This window comes from Ranitomeya variabilis, chromosome 6 (genome assembly GCF_051348905.1).
Source record: "Ranitomeya variabilis isolate aRanVar5 chromosome 6, aRanVar5.hap1, whole genome shotgun sequence".
NCBI lineage: Eukaryota > Metazoa > Chordata > Amphibia > Anura > Dendrobatidae > Ranitomeya > Ranitomeya variabilis.
This window is the reverse complement of record NC_135237.1, coordinates 288,362,550-288,375,481: the sequence shown is the minus strand read 5'-3', so window position 1 is coordinate 288,375,481 and position 12,932 is coordinate 288,362,550. Positions and strand designations below refer to the sequence as shown.

At 41.0% G+C, this 12,932-nt stretch overlaps 1 protein-coding gene across 2 annotated transcripts in view; it reads left to right on the top strand.

Annotated features, from left to right (window-relative positions):
- The window catches only part of OTULIN (OTU deubiquitinase with linear linkage specificity), a 54,617-nt gene extending 42,025 nt beyond the window's left edge, over window positions 1-12,592 (top strand). For both annotated transcript variants that reach the window (XM_077269708.1, XM_077269707.1), the window contains exons 7-10: window positions 434-577; window positions 7,423-7,542; window positions 10,013-10,279; window positions 11,683-12,592. In XM_077269708.1, the coding sequence (XP_077125823.1) occupies window positions 434-577; window positions 7,423-7,542; window positions 10,013-10,279; window positions 11,683-11,874 (723 nt within the window). In that variant the 3' untranslated portion in view covers window positions 11,875-12,592. The remainder of the gene's footprint in view (window positions 1-433; window positions 578-7,422; window positions 7,543-10,012; window positions 10,280-11,682) is intronic.
- The last annotated feature ends 340 nt before the right edge of the window (window positions 12,593-12,932 follow it).

Below are 12,932 nucleotides of genomic sequence, written 5' to 3'. Positions count from 1 at the left end.
AAGTCCTCCTATGGCTATGTCCTGGGGAAAATAAAAAGTCCTTTTATCCGCTAAGGTGGTCTGAAATGCCTTAATTTAAAGTGTCTGAGTCTGATGTGGGTCTTACAGTGGAGTCGGCAAATGTGAGAAAGCTGCGGTTGGCTGTTAGGGATAGCCATCCACACTTTCTAAGCGCGGTTGTTCCTCAGGATTATTTGTAAAGTTGTGTCATTATGCGTTTACTGTGACGGTGGTCATTGCCTATATTGCTTTTGTGTTATACAGGTTTAGAGGTTGCTCATGCTCCAGAGGTTCTTTTCTTCAAATCCTCTTGTAGTTTTTGGCAGATTTCAGTTTCCAAAGTCTTTGGCTTAAGTCCTATGTGGCACGCTTTTTGTGTTTGTATTTTTTTTTATGCTGTCCATTTAGTTCTCTATATTCCTTACTTCTCTAGGGGTATGAACAAGTGTCTCGCTGTTTCAATTCCATAAGACGCGTGAGAGGAGATAACTATTGTGCCTTAAGAGCTACCTTATTCCAGTGCCTTAGTCAGATGACCACGCTTCCACAGTGGATGGCCGATGATGACCTTACACAAGTATGTATCCTAATGTTTACAGTTTGGTAATACAGAATGAATGGCTAATGTTTCATCACGTCAGCAGCAATAAAATGGTTTCTCTGTCCAGCTTCAGCCCGTATCCTGGCTGTGCAGGACCCATTAACGCAGTTGCATAGCTGTTCTCAGATTTCTTAATACGGGCTGCGTTCAGACAACCATGTTTCTGGTCCATATGCTTATCTTATGCAGAACAGACACAATGTGAAAATACAAATAACCTTCTCTAGCCTTATGCGCTTAATATAGTGCTCATTTAAATGGCAGGCGGCCCCTGCACCCATCTGCTATGTAGAGGAGTGCTCAGAGCTGCACATTGACCCAGTCACACCCGCAGGTCGGCTGCTCCAAGAATGACAACGTTCCTCTGAATTTGGTCTTGGGCTTCCCGAGATCCCCTTCTGCATAGAAATCTCTGTGGCAGCATGGGAGGAAAAATCAAGTCCAGTCTTATCATTAAAGAAAGTTCTTGCTTTTGTTCCACAGAAGACCCCACCACATTTATATACGCAAAGTAAAGTCTATGACCCACCCCAACATTTTCAAAATAACTATTCGTTGTCTGCCTAGAAATGAGACAACCACAATACACGGACCACTGCTTCACAATAGCTCATTCATGGGAAGATCATATTCTCGTTAATTATGTAAAGATGGCAGGTATACAATTGAAACCAGACGTTTACATATGTTACATAAAAAGACACATATGCATGTTTTTCTCAATATCTGACATGAAATCAGAATAAACCATTCCTGTTTTAGATCAATTAGGATTCCCATAATTATTGCGTATGCCAGAATAAGAAGACATTTTTATTACTCACTGCAAAGTCAAAAGTTTATATGCACTATGATTACTATGCCTTTAAACAATTCTGAACTGCCCATATTATGATGTGATGTGTTTGGAAGCTTCTAATAGTTTTTTTTGCAACATCTGAGTTAATCAGAGACACACATGTGGATGTATTTTAATGCACACCTGAAACACACTGCTTCTTTGTGTAACATCATGGGAAAGTCTCAAGAAATCAGTCAAGATATCAGGAAGAGAATTGTGGACTTGCAAGATAGCTGAAGTTGCTTTGTTCATCTGTAGAAACAGTTATACACAAGTACAAACAAAACCTACAAGAAACAAAATTAGCAAAAACCCTACTGTAACGAAATACGTAAAAAAGCAAAAGTGCATTTAAATAACACAGAGTTCTTAGTAATACTGTTTTTGATCAAAATAACACAAAAGTCATTTCACCATCGACAAGGTGACTCTGATCGGGAAGGTCCTACACTGTGATATTTAAAACCTTACCATGGCTCAGAGTTAACATCAGTGTGTGAATAAGGGCAGACAAAAGGACAGTGTCCCAACCAGTGGACACCTGTCTGGGGAAGCCTTTAAATGTAATTCCCAGCTCAGGAGAGGGAGGCCACATACCAGGTTGCACAGAATGTAAAAATACAAAGAAAAAACACAAAAATTCAGCTTGGTTTGAGTTGGTACAAATGCAGCACATAAACGCATGTTCACTTTGGCCATAAAACATGCAAAACCTACAAGAATTAAAATGAGCAAAAACTCTACAAACAAGATGGGAATGTCCAGCGATGACACCACTCAGGAAGAAGATGGGTTCTGTGTCATACAGATGAACATGCTTTTGTCCGATATATGCATATCAACCAAGGACAAAAGCAAAAGATCTTGTGAAGATGATGGTGTATAAACATGTACTGAAAGGCCACTCTGCCAGGAAGAAGCCATTACTGCAAAACAAACATAAAAGAGCCAGATTAATGTTTGCAAATGCACACAGGAACACAGACCTTAATTTCTGGAGACATGTCCTGTCTGATGAAACTAAAATTTATCTTTTTGGGCCTAATAACAATCGTTACATTTGAGGGGAAAAAGGGAGAAGCTTGGAAGCCTAAGAATACCATCCCATCTGTGAAACACGGGGGTGGCAGCATCATGCTGTGGGGTTGTGCAGGAGGGACTGGTGCACTTCACAAAATAGATGGCATCATGAGAAAAGAAGATTATGTGGCAATACTGAAGCAACATCTCAAGACATCAGCCAGGAAGTTAAAGCTTGGGCACAATTGGGTCTTCCAAATGGACAATGACCCAAAGAATACTGCCAAAATGGTAACAAAGTGGGTTAAGGATAACATAGTCAATGTTTTGGAGCGCTATTACAAAGCCTTGATCTCAATCTTATTGAAAATTTATGGTCAAAGCTGAAAAGGCAGGTGCGAGCAAGGCAGCCTACAAACCTGGATCAGTTACACCAGTTTTATCAGCTGGAATGGGCCCAAATTCTGACCAACTATTGTGAGAAGCTTGTGGAAAGATTCCAAACTTCTGGTTTCAACTGTAGGTAGACAAGGTGGGTATTATATAGAAACATGGGTTTAATGAACTGGCCAACCCATGTCAAGGGGACTGCATTTTATGAGTATAGAAATGAATCTGAAATCCAGAACTAAACAAAGGCCAAAAAAAGAGAAGAATAATAATGTGGGCTAAATGCTTAGAATTGTTGGGATGAATGGACAAAAGAAATGGTTGCTGCTCCAGGACATTCTAGTTTTTCTGAAGGATTACAAATTCTAAAGGAGACAAAATGCTCAAGTTTATCAAACTTTTACTTTTTTATTTTTTGGTGTAAAAAAAAAAAAAAAAAGTTTACGGTAATTTGTATGTTATATAACAAATGGGTGATCTGGTCAGGATCTTCATTTTGGGTGACCTGTCCTGTGTTACACATGCAGCCCATTGATTTAATTAGGAACTATGTAATGTTTGCTTTCTCCTGTGGAGGCGCTGCATGGAAGTTACTGCACTTACTGCCAATTTTACCCAAAGGTCACAGTCGACCAATGGGGGAGGACACTTTATGATCATTGGTAAGCAACCCTGCTCACATGTAGGAAATGTCAAACATAGTGAACCCCCTTAAAGTGAATCTTTATTATTTATCTTTATATTGTTATTATGTGGGCAGATGATAACACAGAAAGACTCAAGTTTATACTTAAGGCTGTGTGCACACGTTCAGGATTTTTCGTGTTTAAAAAAACAAACAAAAAAAAGCATACATTAAGCATCCTATTAGAATGCAATCCGCAATTTTTGTGCACATGTTGCGTTTTTTTCCACGGCGGAATCGCATTCTGGAAAAAAACGCAGCATGTTCATTCTTTGTGCGGAATCGCAGGGATTCCGCACACATAGGAATGCATTGATCCGCTTACTTTCTGCATGTGGCTATGCCCACCATGCGGGAAGTAAGCGGATCATGTGCGGTTGGTACCCAGGGTGGAGGAGAGGAGACTCTCCTCCAGGCCCTGGGAACCATATGCCTGTAAAAAAAAAAAAAAAAAAAAAAAAAAAGAAAATAAAAAAATTGTGATATTCTCACCTTCCGGCGTCCCCGGCAGTCTTCCCGCTCCTCGCGATGCTCCAGTTCCCAGTGATGCTTTGCGGCAATGACCTGTGATGACGTAGCGGTCTCGCGTGATGCTACGTAATCTGGAGTCATTGCCGCGAGGCATTACTGGGAACAGGAGCGTCGCGAGGAGCAGGAAGACTGCCGGGGACGCCGGAAGGTGAGAATATCACGATTTTTAATTTTTTAAATGATTTTTAACATTTAGATCTTTTTACTATTGATGCTGCATAAGCAGCATCAATAGTAAAAAGTTGGTCACACTTGTCAAACACTATGTTTGACAAGTGTGACCAACCTGTCAATTAGTTTTCCAAGCGATGCTACAGATCAATTGGGAAACGCTAGCATTCTGCAAGCTAATTACGCTTGTAAAACACTAGTGGGAATACGCATGCCAATTCCACATGCGTTTTACCCGCAGCACAGTTGCAGAATTGCCGCGGAAATTTCCGCAGCAATTCCGGACGTGTGCACATAGCCTAAGCGTGCTGAGTGATTTACTTGTGACTTTAGACTAGGTCTCGTTACCTATTCTTCATTAATAATAGCTTAAAACTAAAACGTTTGCACATGGGTATGATTTTATTTTTAAAGAAAATGAATGCACTGCGAACATGTCCAAGAGCATTGCTATTACAATAGATCACATGCCAGCTTATTGGTTATGTACAGTATATTGTGTATTATTATTGTGTATTATGGCTAATTCTTGTGTTTTTAACTTCAGAAATGGCAGACTCACAGTGGCCAAGTCAGGGCGAAATGGGCCAGTTTTTGCTCTTATTTTATTCCCACTGCTCCCCTGACTATTCTATTATTAATAATAATTTTTTTTATTTTTAATCTGCCATATGGTTGCAAAGATATGGACCTTTTTATTTAGTGCTAATTTTTATGGTCTTTGCTAATTCGGCATTGCACATTGCATGTCTCTGGAACCATATGGAAGATTTAAAAGAAGCGAAAACCGCCATACTTGAGAGCAGCTGGAATAAAATAAGAGCAGATACTTGCCACTTTTGATCTGGAGTGGGGTCGCTGCTGCAGGAAGCTGGTGGCAGGAGTGGGGCGATGCTGGGAGAAAGGGGTGTTTGGCGATGCGAGGCTTCAGCGGGCTCCAGGCTTTCACTAAAAGTTGTCGGAGCCCCCGGACTTGCTATTGTTTTCAATGCAGTGGACTTCAGGGAATGGCCGACGGAGGTGGCGCATTTGCAGACTGAGATCTCTACTCCCAAGGTCTCAATCTAACCATGCGCCGCCGGAGGCAGCCATTTTCCTGAAGTCGGCCGCAGTGAAAACTATGGGAATTTCAAGGACTCAACCGATATTTTCTGAAAGCCTGGAGCCCGCTGCAGCCTTGCGCTGCTGAACCCCCTCCTCCCAGACTGCGGCCCCCAGCATCGCCTCTCTCCTGCCTGCCTCCTGAGACCCCGCTCCACCGCAGCCGCCCCTGGTAAGCTACTGTAAAAGCGGACCAGGAAAGGACCATAAAACGCACCCAAATTTTATTAAAACTTTTTTTTTCCTATTTTCCTTCCCAAAATTTGGGGTGCATTTTATAGTCCGCAAAATACAGTACATTAAATATTATGCTTGCAAAATTCTTGACATGCTGAAAGTTCCACAACAATCACTGGGTGGCCACATATGGACACACAAAGCATTCCCAAACAACCCCCCAACTTTTTTATGAAGAGTGAACATCTATTCAAAGTAAAATTCACATGTGGCAATTTTTTTCCCTATGTGACTAGTTACTAAACAAGAATTTGCTGCCGAACAATGCCATTTTATGCTAATAACAGACAAGGGAGGATTTTGTGGGTGGGGATGGAGAATTCTGTAAAATACTGTAGGCATGTTAATAGTTAAGGTTTTGTGCCTTTTTTGAATGCGCCTAAAGCCATTGACTCCACAATAGGAGCTGCCATTGGTGTGTTTGTAGAGCGATCCCATCATTGCCATGTTTTCTCAGGATTGTTGCCACTTCATGTAGTAATATTATCCTGAGACCTTCTAATACATGTCCTATAGAGCACACCAGGAGGCAGTATCACTATTGAATGCCAAGAAACATGCGCTATTCTGGCTCTTACTAAATGTCACCAAGCTTGGACTAGCAATTGTTTAATGGAGGTTTCACTACTATGATATTGAAGGCCTTATTTAGGTCATCAGTGTCAGATCGCAACTGAATTGCAGTACCTGGGAACGGCCACTAAGCAGTTGATGGAGCTTTGCTGCTCAGTTTGATAACTATTTATTGCTCTAGTTGACATGATCAGTGGTGGGATAGGGGGGCTTGTGTTCCTAAGGGGTCCTCAATATCATAGTAATGAGACCACACTTTAACCAAAAGACGTTTACATTCCCAGGCAGAATTTTTGCTTTCTTGGCCTTTTTTCTGGCAAGAAATGATAACAGCAAAATTGTTTTCTTCACTCATGGTTAGTGGTTGGGTGAAGCCATTTATTGTCAAACTACTGTGTTTTCTCTTTTTAAATCATAATGACAACTCAAAACATCCAAATGACCTTGATCAATAATTCACATACCCTGGGGATTTTGTCCTGATAACATGCACAGAAGTTGACACAAATGGGTTTGAATGGCTACTAAAGGTAGCATCCTCACCTGTGATATGTTTGCTTGTAATCAGTGTGTGTGCATAAAAGCTGAGTGAGTTTCTGGGATCCAGACTGACTCTTGCATCATTCATCCAGCCACGGACATTTCTGGATTGTGAGTCATGGGGAAAGCAAAAAAAATTGTCAACGGATCTACAGGAAAAGGTAGTTGGACTGTATAAAACAGGAAAGGGATACAAAAAGATATCCAAGGAACTGTGATTCACATATATCACTTTATTTATTTAGTCTTTTTTTCTATAGTCCCATTTTTATTTTTTAATTATACTGTTGTGGCTACCTAATAGACACCTAATTCTCTGGGCTTTCTACTATAGGGCAGAGTTTAATATTAAAGGGGTTCATCTAGTTAAATAAACGGCCACAAAATCATGTATTATAACCTCAAATACAATATAGTAAAACATGTACATGTCATTTTACCACACCATGACTGGTGCAGTCAATCACTGGCCTCAGCAGTATCTTGCTGTATACCTCTGAGGCTAGTGATTAGCTGCAGCGGTATATGGGCTATGACGTCTGAAGCCAATGTAATTCCTTCACACCATCACTATCCAAAACAGACAAGGTACATGCAACTCTCCCGCCATGATGATGGGAAAACTTGTGTAGAACTTGTCCTTCCTCATGGGAACTAATGTTTTGTGAAGTTCTAAGTTTATTTTCTTTAGTTGGATTATAGTAATAACATTATTTTATAATTTATTGATAGTTACCTGAAAAACTTGTAAAAAAATATGAGTGGATAAAACTGTGGAGATTCTGGCATTCGTATGGAAGCACAAAAACATGGGTTCGGCTGAAGGAGTCCTTGGAGTTGCTGCAGAAAAAGGTACATTCATCGTTCATTTATCGCCAAAGTCTGTAAATGCATGAAAGCTCCTCATTATGGATACATTCTAGGTATATTGATTAAAGCTTCATCAAATGATGATAATTTCACTTTTTTTCCCATATAAACTCCCAAACAGGTATTTTGAGCTTCATATTAAGTATTTGAAATTAATGGAAATGGATTTACAGGCTGAAAACTTACGATTTTTCCATTTTTCATGATCTTGCACATATCTGTGTAGCACAGTTGTTTTCATGCCGCCGGGACTTATTGTAGACTAGATGAGTAATGTAATGGATCTAACCAATCTGTAGAGGCAGAGAAGAGGACTGTATGGGTGGCATTCTGTGCTGCAGACAGGGGAGATAGGAGAGGTAGTAAGAACAGAATGTGCCACCGGCAGGACATAACCAGCTGGGCAAGGCGGTGGGATGCATGGAAGATTGGTGTAGTTCGGCTACAGTCTGTGCATTAGTAGTGCAGTTGATCTATGGTGACCTTTTTGTTCAATGTCTGTCTTCTGTAGTCCAATTTTTATTTCCTATTAGCAAAGGACTACACATCTCTGAAATCCAGACTTTGTTTCTTTGTTTTGTTTTTTTCTAACCTAATAAATATAAGATAAAAATTAATATAACTGAGCTCTGAGTTGATCTGCTCAGCAAGACCTCAGTTAGAACGACTCTTTGTGTTTTTCTTCCACCATATTTCCATATTTCGTTGCAAACTATTTATATGCGCAAGTTGTTGGTTCAAGCAATACCGTTACATGGCCCGTCGGTTACTGACTTTGCGAGGCCGCATCTGCTGGTGTCATGTCACTTGGTGCAGTTTGTGGACAAATGTCAGAAACGTATTTTTGTACCTTTTTTAGTTGTTCGGTTATTATTCTCACTTTACCAGATGAAAATAAACTAATGAGATGGAAAAGCTTATCTTTGGATTCCGTTGAATAATATTCTGCACACTAAGGCTACAGTATGTGCCCACGTTCCGGATTTGTAGCGTTTTTGCGGCGGTTTTCCGCTGCGGAAAAGCTAAAACAAAGCTTATATTAAGCATCCCATGATTTTAATGCATTCCGTAATTTTTGTGCCCATGCTGCGTTTTTTTCTGCAGCGGAAAAGCATTGCGGGAAAAAACCACAGCATGTTCATCAATTTTGCGGAAAATCCACGGTTTTCCCGCAATAGAATTGTATTGGGACAATTGTAAAAAAAAAAAAAGCTAAAAATTCTCTTAAATGTGAGAAATGCACACAAAAAAACGATATAAAAACGCAAGCGGATTTCCTGTGCAGGGAGTCCGGATTTTATCAGGAAAATTCTGCTTACTTTCTGCACGTGGGCACATAGCCTAATGGTTACGAAATAATTCAGAGATTCTCCTAAGGAAGACCAAACCTACCTTTTACTTTCTTAAATATTCAGGTTTTAGGTTTATTATTAGTGATGAGCGAATATACTCGAGATTTCTCGAGCATGCTTGGTGTCCCGAGTATTTTTTAGTGCTCGGAGATTTAGTTTTTCTTGCTGCAGCTGAATGATTTACATCTGATAGCCAGCTTAAGGACATGTGGGGGTTGCCTGGTTGCTAGGGAACCCCCACATGTACTTATGCTGGCTAACAGATGTAAATCATTCAGCTGCAGCAAGAAAAACTAAATCTCCGAGCACTAAAAAATACTCTGAGGACCCCCGAGCGTGCTGGGGAAATCTCGAGTAACGAGTATATTTGCTCATCACTATTTATTGTCCTTTTGGATTGATCGACAACACTGTAGTTGTTCAATAATAAAATTCAAGGTCTAATATGCAAATTGCCTAATAATTCTGCACATAGTTTGGGGGTGAAATCCTGCTGACACATTTCCCTTTTAATTGAGATTTGCTGATCACACAGAATGATGGAGGTCTTTCGTTGTCCCCTGATAATTATATATGCAGGCACTATGCAATCACCATTGGAAGCGCTAATTTCTGTTACCTGTTTTTCCAAAAATCAAAAGCACATGCAAAATGAATCCACTTTGTAAAGTCCTATAGCTTATCAATGCCTTCCTTTAGATTACATGACTCCTTCCCAGTATACCTGCTGTTCAGAATTTCTGCATTCAATGGAAGAAGAACACAGCGCCCCCATACACCATAGACTGCCGGCCGGACCCTCTGATATCGACAGGTTCAGCCACCATTCTAATGTGTATTGGGGATTTCAGGATCTGACATGGCCGATATCGGACTGCCAATGCTTTTGTTCTCCTGGAGATGAGACTTGTCTGGTGCCTGCTCTCAGCACCCAGAATCGCTTGTTTGGCCGTCTGGGAGAGCCAGATGAAATCTTTTGAAATAATTTTGGTGATTTTTATTTATTGTTTTCCCCCTCCACTTACCTGTTATTCCACAACACCAGCCATGCCATAAATGCTCTGACTTTTTATATTTATTTGCCCTCTGTTTTTACCCAGTGTTCCGAACTGAGTGAGATCCAGGTATCGGACAAGAAGCAAGCTGCTTGTGATGAGATCTTTCAGAAGGAAGAGGAGTATTGCTTGTATGAGGCAGTGAAGTTCCTGATGCTGAAAACGGCTATTGACTTATTTAATGCCAGTGAAAATGGCACAGAAGTTCCTGTGTTCTCATGGCTGTTATTTGCTCGGAACACCTCCAACAATCCTTGTGAGTTTCTGAAGAATCACTTAAATCACGTGGGGCACTCTGGAGGACTGGAGCAGGTACGGTTATCAAGGAGGCATGTAATGTTTTAAAAGAAAAACCTACTTTTGGTGGGTCTGAAGAAACGTCTGCAGTTACTCCATGGGACCATATGCCATGCACACACTGACGCCACTCAGTATTGCCGCTGCTAGTTGGCTGTTACGTGGCCGCATGTACTCTATTCACAGACTTGTGGTCATGCGATGACTATTCCCATCTGGGTTCACTCAATTCTCTGCTAGTTTGAGAAGCTGGATGTGACTAGTTGGCACAGGACTGCAAGTATGCAAATCACACATATACTGTAATAATGTGACTGCCAACTGGCACATAATACAGGACAATCTGGCCAGTGTGTGAACCACATACTGTCAGGGTTTGGCAGTCTGCAGTCGCATATAGACCTTTCTTTTAAAACCAGAAAACCCCTTTAAGGGAACTAACTTTGCCAACTGTAACTCGTTAATGATGCATATCATATGCGTTTGTGGTCAACATTATTGGCACTCCTGAGTATGAAGTGCAACATGTATAATATCTGAAATGGTGTTTTACCAAAAACTGTGCATGTACATGTCACCTTGTCCACTGATCAAAAAACCCGCTGATGTTGATGAATATGGTTTAATGTTTAGTGCGGGTGTGCTGGTACCCGGTCTAGGTCTAGAATGCTGGCAATCTTTCCAAGAGCACACCCATACATTATTGACATCCCAGTGTGAGGAGAGAAGAGGGAGTCCTCCTTCTCTTCATTCCTTCCGTCTCTTCCTTCCTTCTGCCTCTTCCTTCCTTCGGCCTCTTCCTTCCTTTCTTCCGTCTCTTAATCCTCTTCCTTCCTTCGGCCTCTTCCTTCCGTCTCTTCCTTCCGTCTCTTAATCCCCTTCCTTCCTTCCGTCTCTTAATCCCCTTCCTTCGGTCTCTTAATCATCTTCCTTCCTTCGGCCTCTTCCTTCCTTTCGTCTCTTCCTTCCTTCCTTCCGTCTCTTAATCCCCTTCCTTCCTTCTCTTAATCCCCTTCCTTCCTTCCGTCTCTTAATCCCCTTCCTTCCGTCTCTTAATCCCCTTCCTTCCTTCCTTCCGTCTCTTAATCCCCTTCCTTCCTTCCTTCCGTCTCTTAATCCCCTTCCTTTCTTCCGTCTCTTAATCCTCTTCCTTCCTTTCTTCCGTCTCTTAATCCTCTTCCTTCCTTTCTTCCGTCTCTTAATCCTCTTCCTTCCTTTCTTCCGTCTCTTAATCCTCTTCCTTCCTTTCTTCCGTCTCTTAATCCTCTTCCTTCCTTCCTTCCTTCCTTCCTTCCTTCCTTCCTTCCGTCTCTTTCTCTTCTGCCAGCACCAGTTGAGATGTGAATCATGCCACTGTATGTGATTCCACATGATTCTAACAACCCTTTGATCCAATATTTTTTTTTTTTTCCCCTTAGGTTGAAATGTTTCTTCTAGGATATGCGTTGCAACATACCATCAAAGTGTATAGACTGTACAAATACGGAACAGATGAATTTATTACTCACTATCCTAATGACCAGGCTGGTTGGCCAGTGGTAACGCTCATAACGGAGGATGATCGACATTACAATGTTCCCGTAAGAGTATGTGAAGAGACCAGTGTATGAACATTAATACTGCCGGGATTAATATTTGTACTTTAGCTCCATAGCTCATGCTATCCCATATGTGGGAACATTGCAGACATTTTTCTCTGTTCTTAGTAACAGCCGGACATTATAAACCCGAGGTGCTCGCACTTCCTTCTCAGAAACCCAAATGCGTAACAGAATAACACTGGTGGAGGTTGTTACAAGGTCGTGGGTGCATGCTTTGCATCCCGGAGGCTTTTCATGTTTAGCGGAGAGATCTGAAGCTAGAGCAAGCATTGTGAGTGTCCTATGTGTAGAGTGAATACGGTGCTTTTTTTTTTTTTTAATTATTGTTATAAAGGACTATTAAATGTAAAATGAAGCTTGCTTTCTAAAAATTGGCTTGCCTTGGACAGTGTGTTGCGTGCATGGTATGACCTGGTTAAAAGTAGCAAAATAGAAGTGAATACGATTTTAACAAATTGTGTAGCGCAGAGCGTAAACGGCAGCAATATGTAACAAAAGTAATGTCCTAAAGTGAAATACTAAACAATTATTTTTATATTCCTATTTAATGATACAGCAGAAAGTCTGTTACCATATTTCATGTGGTCAGTCACATGCAGGGAGGCCTTTACAGCAGAAGCTGCAGCCCTCCTAGGAGAAAGTAACTGTGTAATAATAATAATATGCCAACTAGACTGAAAGTAAATAAAGTACCGTAATAGAACTGCCTTAGTGACACTGACCTGAAGATGGATGTGGGTTTTTTTGTGTTGTTTTTTACATGTAAACCAGCCTACTTTATCATCTCATCAGAGTTCCCCTTTAAGTCAGCTAGTGTGTGGATTTAAATACAACTATCAAAAGCTATAAAAGCTTACATTCCTCTTGCTGTTCTTGAGTTCCACTTCTTGTGACTTTACGACTGCTCTGTGACCTTACATCACAGCACTGATGCTGAGCGCTCCCTCGACATTCTGGGATGCTACATCCCAGATCAGGGAACGTGGCGAATTTATTTCTCTATATGCAAGCCACTTTTCTGACAAAGCCCCCTCTCCCCAGTCTCCGATCAGGGGGCATGGTTTTCA